Source organism: Panthera onca, chromosome B1, assembly GCF_046562875.1.
Source record: "Panthera onca isolate mPanOnc1 chromosome B1, mPanOnc1 haplotype 2, whole genome shotgun sequence".
Classification (NCBI taxonomy): domain Eukaryota; kingdom Metazoa; phylum Chordata; class Mammalia; order Carnivora; family Felidae; genus Panthera; species Panthera onca.
Window position 1 is genome coordinate 164,821,200 of NC_138342.1, and position 18,278 is coordinate 164,839,477.

An 18,278-nucleotide genomic window follows, 5' to 3' on the forward strand; every position below is an offset into this window, starting at 1 on the left:
CTCCCTCTCCCTGTCATTTCTATTCTACTCTCCCTTCTTCTGGTACTTCCATTATGCATATATTGATGAGTTTAGATGTATTATTTTTCTCTTGGGGCTTCTGGGTGACTCAGTCAGTTGAGTGTCCCAACTTTCAGCTCAGGTCGTGATCTTGTGATTCACAAGTTGGAGACCTGCATTACACTCTGGGCTGACAGCTCAGAGCCTGCTTCAAATTCTGTATCTCCTTCTTGCTCTCTGCTCCTCCCCCACTGATGCTCTATCTCTCAAAAATAAAAACATTAAAAAATATGTTAAAAATACATATATTAAAAAAATAGAGGTATTATGTTTCTCTGAGCCTCTGTTTATTTTCTCTATTCCATTTTGTCTCTGTCTCTTGATCTATCTTCAAGTTCATTGATATTTCTTCTGCAAGTTCAAACAATTGTTGAGCTTCTCAGGGCTCCTGGCTGGCTCAGTTGGGGGATTGTGTGACTCTTGATCTTGGGGTTGTGACTTTGAGCCCCACATTGAGTGTAGAGATTACTTAAAAATAAAATCTTTAAAACACAGAAATGTTATGCTTCTCTAGCAATTTTTTTGATTATTGTACTTTAAAACTCCAGAATATCCTTTAAAAACAAAATTATATCTCCTTGATATTTTATTTTTGATGAGATATTGTCATCATTCCCTCATTTCTTTAAGCATGGTTTCCATTAGTTCTTTGGAACTAATATTTATATAGCTTATTTATAATGGCTGCTTTGAAGTCTTTGTTAATTCTGATATCTGCCCCTCTGTTTCTCTTGCTTGCTCCCTGCCCAAACCCCTCCCCATGTAAGAAACTACCCTGTTTCTTTGCATATCTCATAACTTCTTTTTTATAACTGGACATTTTAGGGGTGCCTGGGTGGCTCTGTTGGTTAAGTGTCCAACTCTAGATTTTGGCCCCAGTCATCATCTCATGGTTTGAGATCAATCCCCTTATGGTTTGAGATCAAGCCTCATGTTGGGCTCCGTGCTGACAGCATGGAGCCTACTTGGGATTTTCTCTCCCTCTGTCCCTCTCCCCCACTCTCTCTCTAACGAAATAAATTTTAAAAACTAAAAAAAAAAAACAACACAACATTTTAGATTATAACTGTTGTAGGATCTTTGGACCTTGACCCACCCACCACCCCCTCCCAGGCTTGGATTTTTTTTTTTTTTTTTTTAAATTATTTGAGTTATTAGTGAAGTTTATTTCCTCTCCAGGGTGAAGTCTCTGATTTCATTTCTTAGAAAGTGCAGCCTTGGGCATGAACATTGTCACTTGGAGTGACAGAGCTTTTAACAGGCCCTTCTCTATCTTCCTGATCTCTTTGTTAAACTATCTAGCCTTTGCTGGTACCAAACTCAGATGTTAGTTCCAACTGCCAGTTAATGGCTTTTTGAAGATGTCCTAGAGCTTATATTGCTCTGTAGACTGATCCACTTAGATTCAGGCCTTTTGCAAGGTAGGTTTTGAGGTTGGTCTTCAAGGCTTGTTATTACCCCAGGAGGGCTCTTCTTCTTTCCCTGTTCTCTCTGGTAAATTAGCTAGCCTAAAAATAACAGCTTATTACTCTGGTGGAGCTATTAGCCTCTAATTTTTTTACCATTAAATTTTCCATTGTCCTTGAGAGTTCCCTTAGTCTTGAACTTCCCCAAACTCTTCCAAATAAAATTAGTTCTTTTGGGGTGAGCTTCAGAGCTCTCTTCTTATGGCCTTCTCTCCCATGGGAAAAAAGTCTATGTTACTCCACTGTAGTTACAGGTAGTAGATGACATGATCTGCTTCTTTAGGATTGATATGCTTGCTTTATGAGCAGAACTCAGTTGGGATGGTAGCTTCTGGTCTTCTTGGCTTACTTCTCCTGGCATGAAAACCTTGCCCTATGAGCATCTAGGATGAAGGTGATCAGAGTCCTGGTACTCTTGGCCTGCTGCACCTAGGGTAAAGTTCCACCTTGTGGGTGGAAGCTGGGTGGAGGGAGTCCTGACCTTTTGGCTGCACTTACCTGTAGTTTAGCCTTTGCAACACAGATCTAGGGGTGTATGAGAAATATTGGCTGCTTGCTCTCCCTTGGGAAATACCACAGGACTTAATTGGGTACTGGGAGGAGAGTGACCATTGTCTTCTTGGCTGTATCCACTCAGAATGGAGTTCTGTAGCACTGTGCTGTGTGTGTGAGAGTGGTGGTGGACAGGTGGTTTAGGGCAAGAATAAGTTGTGGCATAAATGCCACAGATTCTCTTTTTTTAATGTTTATTTTTGAGAGAGAGAGAGAGAGAGAGAGAGAGAGAGAAAGAGAGAGGGAGACAGGATATGAAGCAGGCTTGGCACGGATGGCAGACAGCCTGACATGCAGTTCGAACCCATAAACCATTGAGATCAGGACCTGGGCCAAAGTTGGACGCTTAACCGACTGAGCCACCTAGGCGCCTCAATGCCACAGACTCTTAACACTCTTTCAGAGATTTAGATGTTCTTGAATGTTTCTTCATTTGCTGTATGCCCCTAAGACAACATGCAGAGAACTTAAATGGTTGTTTAAAAAAATTTTTTTAACCAATCATGGTAGTTAGGGTGAACATGTAGCCAGTCCAGAAGTCATTTGTCTATTTATTAATATTGTACAGTTTGTCTCATGAAAAACAGTTTAAAGCAAAGGAAGTTTATTCATATCCCTTAGGATATTTTAAAAATGAAAATTTAATAATCTCAAAACACTAAATAATATGAATTTAGAAAAGAATAAAAATTCCCAATATATTTTTTGAGCTTAAAAAATATTTATCATTCAGAAAAAAAATCCCAATAGAATAAAACAACATCCCAGGTTAAAAAAAAAAAAAAAAGTTATCAAGACATGGAATTGTAACTTTTTCTGTTATTTTAAGTACAATAATTATAACTGCTTTTTTGCTTGTTTGTAAATCATTGTTTGCTTTTTGATCACACCAAGAATTGTATTTTAATGCACAATATAAAAACATAATGCCCAGAAACACCAGTTAACATCATCAATGCTCTTCATTCATTGGTTATCAAATTCACATGGTTGCCAGTATCAGGAAGAGTAATAGCCAAGCAGATTTGTAAGCCTGCTGTGATTCTTTGTTATTCATCGATGGCTGTCTTTTAAAAATCGTAGAACATAAACGGGAATTTTCTTTTTATAGATCATATGGACTTTTACTAATTTATGTTGCTTACCACTGACTTTATAAAAGTCATAGGTGTTGAGTATGTGTATGTGTGTATAATTTTGTAATAACTAAAGATGGCCAGAGAATATTAATTTCACCAGAAAACCCCATATCAAATGAAACTTTCATTTGCTTTCACCCTTACTACTACACTTCTAAAAAAGAGGAAAAAAAAATCTTACATACTTGGACTTCCAAGTAAAAGTTTTGCTAATAATTTTAAACACCGCTGTTTCTTTACTGCAACAACAGAATTATTTTTAGTTCACAGAACAGGTATACAATTACTAAACATTTAAATTATTTTACAAAATTTTAAAACTTCTTTAACTTGGAATGTGATGGTTCAAACTATGCAGCAGTTCAAAGTGAAGTTTGTATTTCCACTATAAACAAGTATAAAAAGAGTGGTAACTAATTCTTTCCTAATCCAGAAGCCCATTTTAAAGAATCTAATAAGAATAACTGCTTAAACAGAATAGATGACCACTTATCACGGATATTTTACAAACAGATTTCTGTAGGGTTTGGAGGTTAGGTTAGTGTTTAATCATGTCTAAGTCCCTTCTAATTCTAAAATTCTATGAGTCTATAGTTTTCCTAACAGTTCTATTCAAGAAGTTATTTCTTCTCACCATTATCACCAGATTATGTCATTACACATAGATGGAAATTTTAGTATGTTACTGTATGTGCTTAAATGTCACCTTTCAGAATATGCTGCAGTTCACATGAGTCTTCCCCCTGTTTGTTCCAGATTGAGACTTTGTCCATTTGTTTCAGACTGAGTTTGACTATACTTGAACAGGACCTATTTTAAGGACCAGTTTTCCTTTACTTGGCAATGTAATAAACAATACAGTAGACAGAATGAATTTTGAAAGCATTCACCAAATGTTACATCTCATATTCAGAAATAACTACTTGTAACCTCAAACTCCCTATGTTAAACTATGGTAATTTATTTAAATGCAAACAGTTGGTATACATGCTGCTTGCTCAGTTCTCTCCAAATAGGGATTTACGTTTGTTAGGAAAAGAATGTAACTCCAGGTTAAATCATAATGGTAAGATGCTAAGTAATTAGGATCGCTACTTTTACAATTCAGTGTTGGATTCTTGACTGTGGGAATACACACGTACACACACACACACACACATACACACATACACACCCACACACACTGCCTTTTATGTAGGTGACAATTTAGATAGATTTATACTTTGCAAGATGTTTACCCATATATCCTCCAGGAATTGCTAGTGAGATGAAATGTAAAAACAAACTACTTGGAGATTTCGTGGGTTTCCAAACCAGGGATGAGATTCATGAATAACTAGAGAAAGTCTTCTGATTCATTAGAGCTAGTTCTAAATGTTATCAGACAACATAAGGTCAAGTAATCTTTTGATCATAATTTTCTATTTTTGAAATACTGGTTCATAAAAAATCACGGTATTATCCACTGGCAGGACAGTAGTAAATTACATTGGAATCCACATCTACAAAAGACACTTCTGAATGTCATTGTTTCAGATTTTTAATACTGCCTTAAAAAGGCCTGTTACTCTTCAACTATCTCAGTATACTTTTAAATATAAAATAATTATAATTGGAACAGTTATTGTAAATCTAAGTAGATAATTCCTAAGGCAGTATTTGTTTAATCAGAACATATTTTCATTTCAAATATATAACTAAAACTTCTCACAAAGTCAGAACACAACTCATAGTTTGAACAGAAACTTCAGTGTTTAAATCTCAACATTCAGTAAAATAAACACTACACATTAAGTTCCTCTGGAATACAAATCACTCATTTAAGTAAATGGGATATAATTTCTAACTTGTGTTAAAAGTGAAGAAATCCTTTTTTATGTGAAGACTTGACCAACATCAATTAGTCCTATTACGGTACAAATCAAACTCTACTGACACAACACATTTATTAGAGATTTGGATACGGATATAACTACAGTTGGAAACTAGATGCTCCTTAGCTTGGGGGTAGTGAAAGAAAAAGGCATACTATGGATCAGGCCCCCATTTTTATTACTTTATTAACAACAATGCTTACTTTATTTAATGAAGAATGTCTCTTCCACTGGAAATACACTTCTAATTTAATAATGCTAGACAGTGGGAAAAAAAAAAGATGGACCCACTTTTTAAAAAATTCATCCTTTATAAAGTTATGTAACAATATTGATTAGGTATAGAATGATTCTTCATTTTATGCTCTGAAGACAAGCAATTTTTTTAAGTATTGACTTGTCAATTTATCTTTGACAAGTGATTAAGAAAGATAAACAAATCTTCTGACTTTACAAATAAGAATATGTGAATAAGAATATATATATATTCTGAGAAGTTATGTCCCGTGATCTGACTTATACTTCTGATTTATAATGTAACTAAATTCTTTTAATAAACTGCATTAATTTTACATTTTAAACTTAAATCATCCTTGCTGTACTGTTCTCATTCACTTTACTTTCAATTTTTGCATTTCTATAAATACTCAAAAAACAAAACTCCTCAATTTGAAACCAACTTACATTGGAGTTCTGAGGTTAGATTATAACTTTTAAGATATTTTGTTAAAATGTAAAAACCCTGAAATTACAAACAAAAAATTTACAATTTTACAGTATATATCTAATTTATTTTTTTAAAAAAATATTCTGAATTGTTTTTATACAAGTAATCAAGTGTTATTTTTTTCAAATTAAACTCCTTTATAGGCTAGAAGAAGGTATGTGGTTTTGCCCCATTAAAAACCAATACAAATATCATTTTTTTATGCTGGCACTTCAACTATTTCAAAGTAGTCATTTGGTAGAATCACATAACCTCTCTCTGATATGTCGTCCTTCTCCTTCTGGAAGTGAACAACCTCCTTTAATTTTTCAAGTTGTCGTTCTTGTCTTCTGCATCGCTGCTGTGCGGTCTTAAGCTTCTTTCGGAGTTTTTCAACTTGTTGTTCTAGCTGATGAATCCTTTTTCTCTGGTGCATTGTATCCTCCACAGTATAGTTGTGGTCACAGAAAACTGAGAGATTATCAGGGGTCTGAAGGGGAGGCATTAGTAATCCAATAGCAGCATCAACCTGGGAAATGGGAGGTGTTAAAGGAGGCGGGGGAAGCTGTTCTTGTGGCTCCAGAAGATCTTCCTTCTACAACGATAATTAAGAGTATGTTCAAGTTTAGTAACTACAAATAACAGTTTAAAAGAATCTACCCAGGGTGCCTGGGTGGCTCAGTTGGTTAAGCGTCCGAATTCAGCTCAGGTCATGATCTATGGTTCGTGGGTTTGAGCCCTGCAACGAGCTCTGTGCTGGCAGCTGGGAGCCTGGAACCTGCTTCAGACTCTCTGTCTCTCTCTGTCTCTCTGCCCCTCCCCCACACACGCTTTGTCTTCTCTCTCTCTCAAAAATAAATCAACATTAAATAAATAAATAAATACATACATAAATACATAAATAAATAAATGAATAAATGAATCCACCTGTGGAATTTAAGAATGACTTTTTACAAACTGGACAACCTAGAGGAAATAGATGTGTTTCCAGAAACATACAGCCTTCCAAGAACAAATCAGAAGAAATAGAAAATCTGAAAAGACCAATCATTAGTGACAAAATTGAAAAGGTAATCAAAAAATTCCCAAAAGACAAAAGTCCAGGACCAGATGGCTTCACAGGTGAATTCTATCAAATACTTAAAGAGTTAATATCTATTCTCCTCAAACTATTCCAAAAAATACAAGAGAAAGAAAAGCTTCCAAATACATTCTATAAGGCCAGCATTGCCCTGATATCAAAATCAAAGACACTACAACAAAAGAAAACTATAGGGACAATATCCCTGATGAACACAGATGCAAAAATCCTCAATAAAATGAGCGTATTAGATAATACATTAAATATTCAATAATACATTAAAAGGATCATTCACCAAGATCAAGTGGAATTTATTCCAGGGATGCAAGGATGGTTCAATATTCATAAATCAATGTGAAACACTACATCAACAAAATAAAGGATAAACCCATACGATCATTTAGGGGTGCCTGTGTGGCTCAGTTGGTTGAGCGTGTGACTTGACTTCAGCTCAGGTCATGATCCCAGGGTCACGGGATCAAGCCCTGCATCCGGCTCTGTGCTGAGCGTGGAGCCTGCTTAAGATTCATTCTTTCTCTCTCTCTCTCTCTCTCTCTCTCTCTCTCCCTCTGTCCCTGTCACCCTGCTCATGCTCTCCCTCTCTAAAATAAAATAAAATCATATGATCATCTCCATAAATGCAAAAACAGCACTGGACAAAATTCAATATCCATTCATGATAAAAAGTCTCAATAAAGTTGCTTTAGAGGGAACATACCTCAGGGCAACTGGGTGGGTCAGCTGGTTAAGCATCCAACTCTTTGTTTCACCTCAGGTCATGATCTCACAGTTCATGAGTTTGAGTCCCACATTGGGCTCCAGGCTGACAGTGTGGAACCTGCTTGAGTCTCTCTCTCCCTCTCTCTGCCCCTCCCCTACTCACTCTGTCTCTCACAAAATAAATAAGTTAATTAAAAAAAAAAAAAAGAGGGAACATACTTCAAAATAATAAAGGCCATATATGAAAAACATACAGTTGATATCACACTCAGTGGTGAAAAACTGAGAGCTTTTCCTCCAAGATCAGAAACAAGACAAGATGTCCACTCTTGCTACTTTCATTCAACATAGTACTGGAAGTGCTTGCCATTGCAATCAAGCAAGAAAAATAAAAGGCATCTAAACTGATTAGAAAGAAGTAAAATTGTCACTATTTGCAGATGACATGATAATACATACAGGAAACCCTAAAAACTCCAACAGAATACTACTAGGAATAATAAATGAATCCAGTAAAGTTGCAGAATACAAAATTAATATATGAAATCGGTCGTTTCTATACACTAATAATCAAGTAGCAGAAAGAGAAATTAAGACAACAATTCCATTTATAATTACACCAAAAAGAATTAAATATCTAGGAAGTAATTTAACCAAGAGGGTGAAAGACCTGTACTCTGAAAACTATAAAACACTGATATAACAAATTGAAGATGATGCAAATAAATGGGAAGATATACCATTCTCATGGATTGGATGAAGTAACATTGTTACAATGTTTATACTACCCAAAGCAATCTACAGACTCAATGCAATCCCTATGAAAATACTGACAGCATTTTTCACAGAACTAGAACAAATAATCTTAGAATTTGTATGGAACCACTAAAGACCCTGAATAACAAAGCATGCCTAAGAAAGAACAAAGCAGGAGGTATCACAATCCCAGTGTTCAAGATATACTACAAAGCTGTAGTAATCAAAACAGTACAGTACTGGCACAAAAACAGACACATTGATCAATGGAACAGAACAGAGAGCCCAGGGGCGCCTGGGTGGCGCAGTCGGTTAAGCCTCCGACTTCAGCCAGGTCACGATCTCGCGGTCCGTGAGTTCGAGCCCCGCGTCAGGCTCTGGGCCGATGGCTCGGAGCCTGGAGCCTGTTTCCGATTCTGTGTCTCCCTCTCTCTCTGCCCCTCCCCCGTTCATGCTCTGTCTCTCTCTGTCCCAAAAATAAATAAAAAACGTTGAAAAAAAAAAAAAAAAAAAAAAAGAACAGAGAGCCCAGAAATAAACCCATGATTACATGGTCAATTAATCTACAACAAAGAGAGTAAGAATATATAATGGGGAAAAGACAGACTCTTCAATAAATGGTGCTGGAGAAATTGCACAGTTACATGAAAAAAAATGAAACTAGACCATTTTCTTATGCCATACACAAAACTAAATTCAAAATGGATTAAAGACCTAAGTGTGAGACCTTAAACTATAAAAATCCTAGAAGAAAACATAGGCAGTAGTTTCTTTCACATCAGCCTTAGCAACATTTTTCTTTTTTTTTTTTTAATTTTTATGTTTATTTATTTTTGAGAGAAAGAGAGAGACAGAGAGAGTGGGGGAGGGACAGAGAGACGGGGGGGGGGGGGGACGACACAGAATCTGAAGCAGGATCCAGGCTCTGAGCTGCCAGCACAGAGCCTGCCGCAGGGCTTGAACTCACCAACCAGTGAGATCATGACCTGAGCCGAAGTCAGACATTTAACCACCTAGGTGCCCCAGCAACATTTTTCTAGATACGTCTCCTCAGGCAAGGGAAACAAAAGCAAAACAAACAATTGGAACTAAACCAAAAGCTTCTGCACAGTGAAGGAAATCACCAACAAAATTAAAATGCAACCTACTGAATATGAAAAGATATCTGCAAATGATATAGCTGATAAGGAGCTAATAATCACAATATATAAAGAACTTATACAAGGGGCATCTGAGTGGTTCAGCTGGTTAAGCGTCTGACTCTTGATTTTGGCTTAGGTCATGATCTCACAGTGGGATCGAGCCTGTCAGGCTCTGCACTGACAGTATGGAGCCTGCTTGGGATTCTCTTTCTGCCCTTTCCCCACTCATGTGCTCTCCCTTTTTCTCTCTCAAAATACATAAATAAACTTAAAAAAAAAAAAAAAAAAGAAAAAAGAATTAAAAAAAAACCTTATACAACACCAAACAAACAATCCAATTAAAAAATGGGCAGAGGACATGAATAGACATTTTCCAAAGACATATGGATGTCTGTATTCCAAAGACATACAGATGGCCAACAGACACATGGAAAGATGCCCAACATCACTAATCATCGGGGAAATGAAAATCAAAACCACAATGAGTTATCACTGTATCTGCCAGAGTGACTATTATCAAAAGACAAGAAATAATAAGTGTGGAGAAAAGGGAACCCTTATGTACTGTTGGTGAGAATGAAAACGGATGCAGCAACTGTGGAAAACAGCATGGCATTTTCTCAAAAACTTAAAAATAGAATTACCATATGATCCAATAATTCCACTACTGGGTATTTACCCAAAGAAAATAAAAACACTAATTTGAAAAGATATATGCACCCCTATGTTTACTGCATAAACATATTTTTTTTTTACAATAGCCCAGATATGAAAGCAACCCAAATGTCCATTAACAGATGAATGGATACAGAAAATGTTGTGTGTGTTTACATATATATCTATACATACATATATATGTACACCCACGCACACATATGCACAATACAATATTACTCACTGTAAAAAAGAATGAGATCTTGCCATTTTGTGACAACATGCATGGACCTAGAGGGTATTATGCTAATTGAAACAATTCAGATAAAGATAAATACCATGTGATTCCACTTATATGTGAAATCTAAAAAACAAATGAAAAAAAACAAACAAAAAAGCAGAAACAGATCCATAAATACAGAGAACAAAGTGATGGCTGCCTGAGCAGAGGGGATGGGGGGATGGGCAAAAGGGTAGAGGGGAGTGGGGAGATAGAGGTTTCCAGTTATGGAATGAACAAGTCGCAAGTATGAAAGGTACAGCATAGGGACAATGGTCAGTGGTATTTTAATAGCCTTATATGGTGACAGATGGTAGTTACACTTGTGGTGAGTGTAGCATAATATATAGATCAGTCTATTTAGTATGCTTACATCTGAAACTAATGTAACATCATGTGTCAACTACACTTGGATTAAAAACAAAAGAATATTAGAGTTTTGTAAATCCTTGATATGGAAATATTCTAAAATAAGAAAAAAATTTAAGTTCTAATAATAACACTTTTCCACCTGGAGTAGAAATGGGATGCAAGAGGGGCGCCTGGGTGGCGCAGTCGGTTAAGCGTCCGACTTCAGCCAGGTCACGATCTCGCGGTCCGTGAGTTCGAGCCCCGCATCAGGCTCTGGGCTGATGGCTCGGAGCCTGGAGCCTGTTTCCGATTCTGTGTCTCCCTCTCTCTCTGCCCCTCCCCCGTTCATGCTCTGTCTCTCTCTGTCCCAAAAATAAATAAAAAACGTTGAAAAAAAAAAAATTAAAAAAAAAAAAGAAATGGGATGCAAGAAAGAGAAAGAATGATTGGTGAGATTTAATAAAATACTAAGCACTTAAAACTGAGGGGGAAAAACTTTGAAACTAAACTGTCACTGATAAAGGAAACCCAAAACTTATTAACATATATGCAGGGGTAGAAAGTGATCTTCAAGTAAGTTACAAAACTAAATTGACTTTCTTAGTGTGAGGATGTTTAACTTTTAATAAACTGCATTTTGTATTTTTAAATAGTATATCGTTGTTAACAGTGGTTATGTACAAGTGATGGCTTCCAGGTAACATTTATTTTCTTAACACTGATCTGAATTTTCCACAATAAAAACAAATTAATTTTATAAATAGAAAACCCAGTATTTTAAAACACATATTACCTTGTCATGTGGCTCAGTACAGAGAAATATCGTGGGCACTGCATTCTCTTTCAGCAACTTGTTGTTGCACTCCCTCTTAAAGCAGTCTGGAGTAAAGTGTTCTGAACAAATACTGCTATACTTGGTGGGTTTAAAGTTTTTTCTTCTGACAGCTGCCTCCCATTTTTTACAAAGACTGGGTCTTGTAAGAGGAAACCTAAGAAGAAGAGATAATTCAGTTCTCTGACTTTATTTTAAAAGAAAAAAAAAGGCACATCTAGACTTTCCTGCTTAGAAAAAAACTATCTTACATTGGCATTAACAAACTAAGGGGTATTTGATTAAAACACTAGCTCTGCTATCTTTTCTTTTCTTTTTTTTTTTTTTTGACAGTTTTTAGTTGTGCTTTTATTCACCTTAGTTAAGAATGTATTTGTTTTAAAGATCCTATAAATAAAGTGACCATCCACTAATGTGGGATGTAAACCACCCCTCCCAGCATGGAATTTTTGTTTTTTTTAAAAGCAGTATTTGTTAGGGTTGCCTGGGTGGCTCAGTGGGTTAAGCACCTGACTTTGGCTCAGGTCATGATCTTAGGGTTAGGGAGTTCGAGCCCAGTGTCGGGCTCTTTGCTGACAGCTCAGAGCCTGGAGCCTGCCTCAGATTCTGTCTTCCTCTCTCTCTGCCCCTTCCCTGCTCTCATTCTATCTCTCTCTCTCTCTCAAAAATAAATAAGCATTTTAAAAAATTAAAAACAAAAAGAAATACTGCTTTAAAAAGAATTTTTTTTAATGTTTTTATTTGTTTTTGACAGAGAGAGAGAGAGAGAGAGAGAGAGAGCGAGCATGAGTTGGGAAGGGACAGAGAGGCAGACACAGAATCTGAAGCATGCTCCAGGCTCTGAGCTGTCAGCACAGAGCCCGACGCGGGGCGCAGACTCGGGGCTCAAACTCGTGACATGCGAGATCATGCCCTGAGCCAAAGTCACACGTTTAATCAACTGAGCCACCCAGGCGCCCCCAAAAAGCAGTATTTTTTATAGGAATCTTTTGATCACAGAGTAATTACGAGAATGTCAGATACAATGATGTATACAATTTGAACAAGATAGGCTGATAAAAATTTACAAAATGTAAAAAGATGCATATTAAAAGTTAGCCATGCAATGGGAGGAGGAGATGATGGGAGGTCGGGGGTCGAGAGAAATATGTAGTAATATTGCTTGTCTCTCTCCATTACAGTAAATGACTTTCACTAATTGATACAGATATTACACACACATCTAAATACACAAAGATAAATCATGTAGCTCCTCTCTTATTAATGTTTAACTTTTTATGTCAAAGACACTAAGAGTTTCAAGTAAAATACATACTATGGGGTGAATTTGTTATTAATTTTTTTAACCAATAAAAATAAAATTGCATGTTTATATCTACATACTGCAAAAAAGGTTCTAGTTCTCTTAGGATCAGTCTGACATAATGAATTAATCAAATCATAGTCAAATCCTAATGATAAATACAATATTTTATGTATGTATGTATGTATGTACGTATGTATGTATGCGTTTGGAGAAGACTGGAACTGAAATGGGGTGGTCTATTAGTGTCATGAACTTGGATATCAAAGTTTCTCCCCAGGTTTGGGAAGTCTTTATTTTTTAATTTTTAAAATTTGTATTTATTTTAGTCTTCCAATTTGTTTTTAATTCCAGCATACGAATATTATTTATCTGAATTTACCTTGAACTCAACTGGAATATGTCTCTTAGGCCCAAATAAGGGGGGTTAAGAAGAGTTTAAATTTATTGTGATTTTACTTTTCCAAGTCAAGTATTTAGTGAACTGGGGAGACTGGAAAGAAGCCAAAAGATGTTTCAACTATATGTTCCAGTTTCTCTTCCATGTAAGGTATGCTACAGCCTGACTCTGCTATATTCTGAAGACCTAACCAATCCTGGGACAGTTCTTCTCTTCGCCCAGCATAGTTGCTGCCACTGGGCCACTGTGTAGAAACCGGGAAAATAAGTACTCCTAGAAGATCCTGCTGGAAATGGCCTACAGAAATACAAACTATGGTAGCAATTACTGGTACAATTCAGCACCTTGGGCCTCCTGTCTCAAGGACTACAATGCTCAGGCTGTTTATGAGATTCTGTCAAGGTATTCCCATCTACTCTCAAAAAACCGTTCTTTATAGGTAAGAATGGGAGGCAGATCAGCCCTTCTTCTGATTCAATCAATTGTTTGACAGCCAGAAGAAACTATTTCTGATGTGTGAATGCCATCCTTAGTTTCCAGTACCAATGAAAGATTTTCCATATTTTTAGATTTCTTTAGATTTTAGATTCCTTGCATATTAAGAGGACTTTGTCTTACTTAGCCTTGTAAACCCCAGCAGCTTGCAGTGTTTGGCATAAATTAGAAATGTGGTTGCGGGGAACAAACTGTATGTAACCATGTCACCATCTTCTGACTTATTCCAACACTTTCAAAGAACTGGAAGTCAATTCATCAGCTTTCAGAAATTCCAATAAATCAATTAAGTAATACCAGGATATACTGAAGTAAATCTTGCAAGTGTTGGTGTTCTAGCTCCTCCTGGAGGTGGGGGGCCAGGGGTGTTGGTAGTGGTGGTACATCAACACTCAAGATCTTTCTATGCTGCAAAGCACTCATTTCTATAGGGTCCCTCTCATACGAAACATAAAAATGCATCTACGCTCTGTTAAACACAAAACGAATCCCACCAAAAACTGAAGGAATACTTAATTTTGCTTTTGTAATTATTTACCTATGAATAATTCCTATAATTGACCACTGGTTCTAGTTTCTTAGCTACCATCTATTAAGAGTGGAGAATTTTCGCAAAACAAAGTAATGTAAATGTAATAAAATTTGTATTTGGCCGAATAAAAATACCATCGTGTCACATTTTGCAGGCATCTGATTATCAGTAAGTCGTTTCCATTTTGCAGTTTTCTCTTCGTATTTTCAAAAGAACATTTTCCCCTCTAGGCCTCTAACTGCAGCGCTTTTGGATAAAACAGCCCTGAAAGTTGTGGGGCAGGTTCTTTTCCAAGGGCTTCCTATAGGTGCCCATAAGAACGCATATTGACCTTTATTATGACACTTCATTATGATCTGTGTTATTATTGTCCAAGTTATCGTTATTGTCCGCTGAAAACATTAAGTATTCATCCTGGTAGTACCAGAAGCTTTCTCTAAAACTTAAGGGTCCTTAAAAGTTAGTTCCTAGAAACTGGGTGAAGACATCCTCCCTGAAATTCTGGCCAAAATCAATCTTTAATTTCTGTGATGCCGGCCTCCCATCCACAGCAAGAACGAAAAAGAGTGACTTAGGGATTTTAAAGGTTTTTGTTTCTATTTCAAATTTACTTCTAAGGCGTTATTACCACCTGGTTTCTCTATTATCCCAGGAGTGAAATCCAGATGCCTCTCGGCTTGGAGGACCTCACGACTTGCGCTGGGCCGTGAGATATAGCTCCGAGGTCCCGAACACTCCAACCGCAGGAGGCGGGCGAACCTCACATGTGGGTTCCAACCCTGGAGCGCGAGAAACGGTCCCCACGGCGACCTGCGCCGAGAACGCGCAGCCCAGGGCGACATTGCATGAACTTCTACCAGAGGCGGGCACACCCACCGCTCGCGGCCGAGACGGACTGTGAGGAAGATCCGGTCGTGCCCCGCCCCTGCCCCGCCCCCCTTATTAGTCTCGCGCGGACACGCGCCCGGCTCCGCCCCCGAGCCTAACCGGCCGCGCGCCCCCAGCCCCAGCTGGGGCCAGCCCCGCGAGAGGCGCAGAGTACTTACTTGTGGAAAGAAACGGGCTTATCCTTATCATATCGGTTCTTGCAGCCGTAGGCGGAACAGGACTGCACCATCCTTCCGGTTTTCAGTCACTTCACTTCTGCCGCTCCAGCAGGCAGGAGAAGCTATCAGTGTCGCCACGCTGGGCTTTGACACCCTCGCTTCTTGTGTAGCTTTGGTCACCAGATACAGTGATGATAACCTCTCTCGGGTTGACTAATGTGCCCGTTTTGTTGTTTGCATTAGCAGAAGAACCACAGCCATCGCCCGTCTCCCATCTCCAAGATGGCGGAGGCAGCTTCAACCTCACCTCTCGCGAGGAGTTTGTCCCACTGTCTCTGATTAGCCCCGAGGTCAGAGGTAACGTTCCTTGGGAAGCAGGCCATTGGCTAAAGCCCGGCGTTGCGGAAGTGGGTGGGGCCTCCTAGCTTCCGGAAAGGAGAAAGGAGGTGCTTGGACGAAGGGAGACATGCGTGCGGAGGAGTGGGGAGGGGAGGGCAGCGTGATTGTAGGGCCAGGTTTTGCAACGTGTTGGGTTTTCTTGTGTAATATTTTCTGGGACGGTTTAGGGTGAGGAACAGTACGGCCTTTGGATCTGGTGGCCTAAAGGAGGACAGATGTAAAACTGAGGTCGTTGGGTAATTCTTCCCATTTCTTTAAAAGGGCAGCCACAGATGGTATATGATTTGTGAAACTTTGTGGATCCCTTTCCCACATCGCCAGTCTTCATCCCATTACCTGTCGTTCAGGTATCACAGGCTTTGTGAGAACTCAGCTGCCAGAATTTTAACAACGAGAGAAAACATTCATTCTCACTTCTGAAGGCTTTCATTGCTGTAATGATCTCCAGGTGCTGTGTTGGAACTCTAGAACTGGTGCAAGCTATTTTCACACCATTTGCCTCCTGTTGCGTGCCCTTCCTCTCTATGCAGATCAGAGTCTGGAAATCCGGATAGCGGGATGTTGACAAATTCCAGTGCTCTATTAAACTTTTTTCTCCCTCCCCCCCCCAACCCCGCCAAATCTTGTTCCTTCCCCAGGGTTCCATCCTCTGTCTTCCTCTCACTCAACACCCTGCTGCTTGAATTCAATAAAATGCTATGATCTACCAAGTCTTCTATTTCTTATGTAAATTTTTCTGCCTTCGGATTATTGTCTGCATTATCTATTCAGTTGCTTAAACCGGAACCTTAGTTTTCTCACCCTCTACATCCGTTTGATGACGAGGATAATATAGAATAAGTAAATAGTTATTAAATCCATCCCTTTCAGTCTCTCTTGTTCTTGATCAGGCCCTCATGGCCTCTTACCCTCAAAGGCAGTAATTTCCTCCATGGTTTGCTGTGCAGGAAGTATCTGAATGTGATAAGTGCTTGTGAACTGAAGTCTATTTTAAGAGTTCACTGAAATTCTTTACTCATCAGTTGATTCAACAAATATTTACTGAACACTTGTTTTATGCACAAAGAGCTTGGGATACATTAGTGAACAAGACAAAGATTTCTGCCCTCATGAAGCTAATATTCTAGTGGAGGTTGGAGGAGGCAGAGAAGTCTGACCATATAAAATGTTGTAAGGTGAAGGGGGCTAGGTGGCGATGAGGGGATTGCAATTTGAATACAATGGATGGGACAGGCCTAATAGAAGAAGGGACTATTGAGCAAAGATGTGGAATGGGTAAGAGAGTTAGCTCAGGATATCTGGGGGAAGGGCCTTGCAGGCAGAGGGAATGGCTAAGGCAAAACTCCTGAGGCTCAGTGTCCCCAGCCTATACAAAGAACAGTAAAGGGTCAGTGTGGCTGGAGCAGAGTGAGCTAGGGGGACAAATATAAGGTCAGAGGAAACAGGATGCAGTCCTATGGGGACTTGTACGCGAGGGTAATAAGGCTTTGACTTTTACTCTGAGATGGAGAACATGCTTTAAGCAGAGGAGTAGTGACCCAGTCTTTTAAAACGATCACTCTACTGTGTTGTATATAGATATCAGGGGGCAACTTAGAGGCGAGGACACTGGTAGGCAGGCTTCTGTAGTAACCTAGGTGAGAGATGATGGTGGCTTACACCTGGGTGGTAACAGTGAAGGAGTAAGAAGTGATCTTGTTATCTCTTCCTTATTCCCTTCCATTTCTTTATTAACCTTTATTTATTGAGTACCTATTATGGTGGCAGGCATTATGCTAGGTCTGGGAATATACTGGTGAGCAAGACTAACATTACCTATCTTCATAGAGCTTATCCTAGTGAGGGGAAGCCATACAATAAAAATGTGAATAAAATAACATTGTGCTGAGATGCCTGAATACATTACAATGTTATAAAGGTGAATGAGGTTAGAGGAGGGGTCACTACCTACTTTAGCTGGGGTAGTTAGGTAGTCTTTCTGGGAAGGGAACATTTTACTGAAAACCAAAGAATAGAAAAAAATCCAGTAATGTGAAGAATGAAAATAGGGAGGATGGGAAGAGCATTCTCCAGACAGGGAGTGTGTACTGGGGCCTGAGGCAGTTGTGAGTTCAGTATTTCCTGGGAACTGAATGGAGACTATGGTGTGAGCCAGGGGAAGAAGGGTATAAAATGAGGTTGAAGAAGTAAGTGACTTGCTGGTTTGGATTTTAAGTGCAGCAGGACATCAACAAACCTTTTTAGGCATGGTAGAGACCTGATCTAAACATTTTTAAAGGCCATTCTGACTATTATGTGAAGAGTTTATCAGTGCAAGTGAGTAGCAGACCAATAAAGAGGCCATTGGAGGCAAGTAAGATAAGTTGGTAACTTGGATTTAGGTAGTGGCATCGGAGAAAGAATGACCAGGATTTGAGAGTATGTTGCAGGTAGAAACATCAAAACTTGCTCACAGATGGATATGAGAATGAGGAAAAGAATCAAGGTATT

At 38.5% G+C, this 18,278-nt stretch overlaps 1 protein-coding gene and 1 long non-coding RNA gene across 2 annotated transcripts; one reads left to right on the top strand and one right to left on the bottom strand.

Annotated features, from left to right (window-relative positions):
• Positions 1-2,292: 2,292 nt before the first annotated feature.
• Positions 2,293-15,502, bottom strand: THAP1 (THAP domain containing 1). Its single transcript, XM_060653416.2, has 3 exons — positions 15,390-15,502; positions 11,575-11,770; positions 2,293-6,392 (listed from the first exon to the last, which is right to left on the bottom strand). Exons 1-3 carry the CDS (start codon positions 15,458-15,460, stop codon positions 6,018-6,020), a joined length of 642 nt encoding a protein of 213 aa, XP_060509399.1. The 5' UTR covers positions 15,461-15,502; the 3' UTR covers positions 2,293-6,017.
• Positions 15,503-15,652: 150 nt separating this feature from the next.
• LOC132691763 (uncharacterized) lies at positions 15,653-16,498 on the top strand. Its single transcript, XR_009615981.2, has 2 exons — positions 15,653-15,746; positions 16,050-16,498. It is a non-coding gene; the product is annotated as an uncharacterized LOC132691763 (long non-coding RNA).
• Positions 16,499-18,278: the final 1,780 nt, after the last annotated feature.

Bases quoted from the DNA above. Each gene is read 5' to 3' on its own strand.
- THAP1 (XM_060653416.2), bottom strand. From the start codon at position 15,460: ATGGTGCAGTCCTGTTCCGCCTACGGCTGCAAGAACCGATATGATAAG. The intron at 11,771-15,389 runs GTAAGTACTCTG...TCTTCTTCTTAG, and splicing joins AAGCCCGTTTCTTTCCACAA to GTTTCCTCTTACAAGACCCA. The intron at 6,393-11,574 runs GTAATATGTGTT...TTATCGTTGTAG, and splicing joins GTACTGAGCCACATGACAAG to AAGGAAGATCTTCTGGAGCC.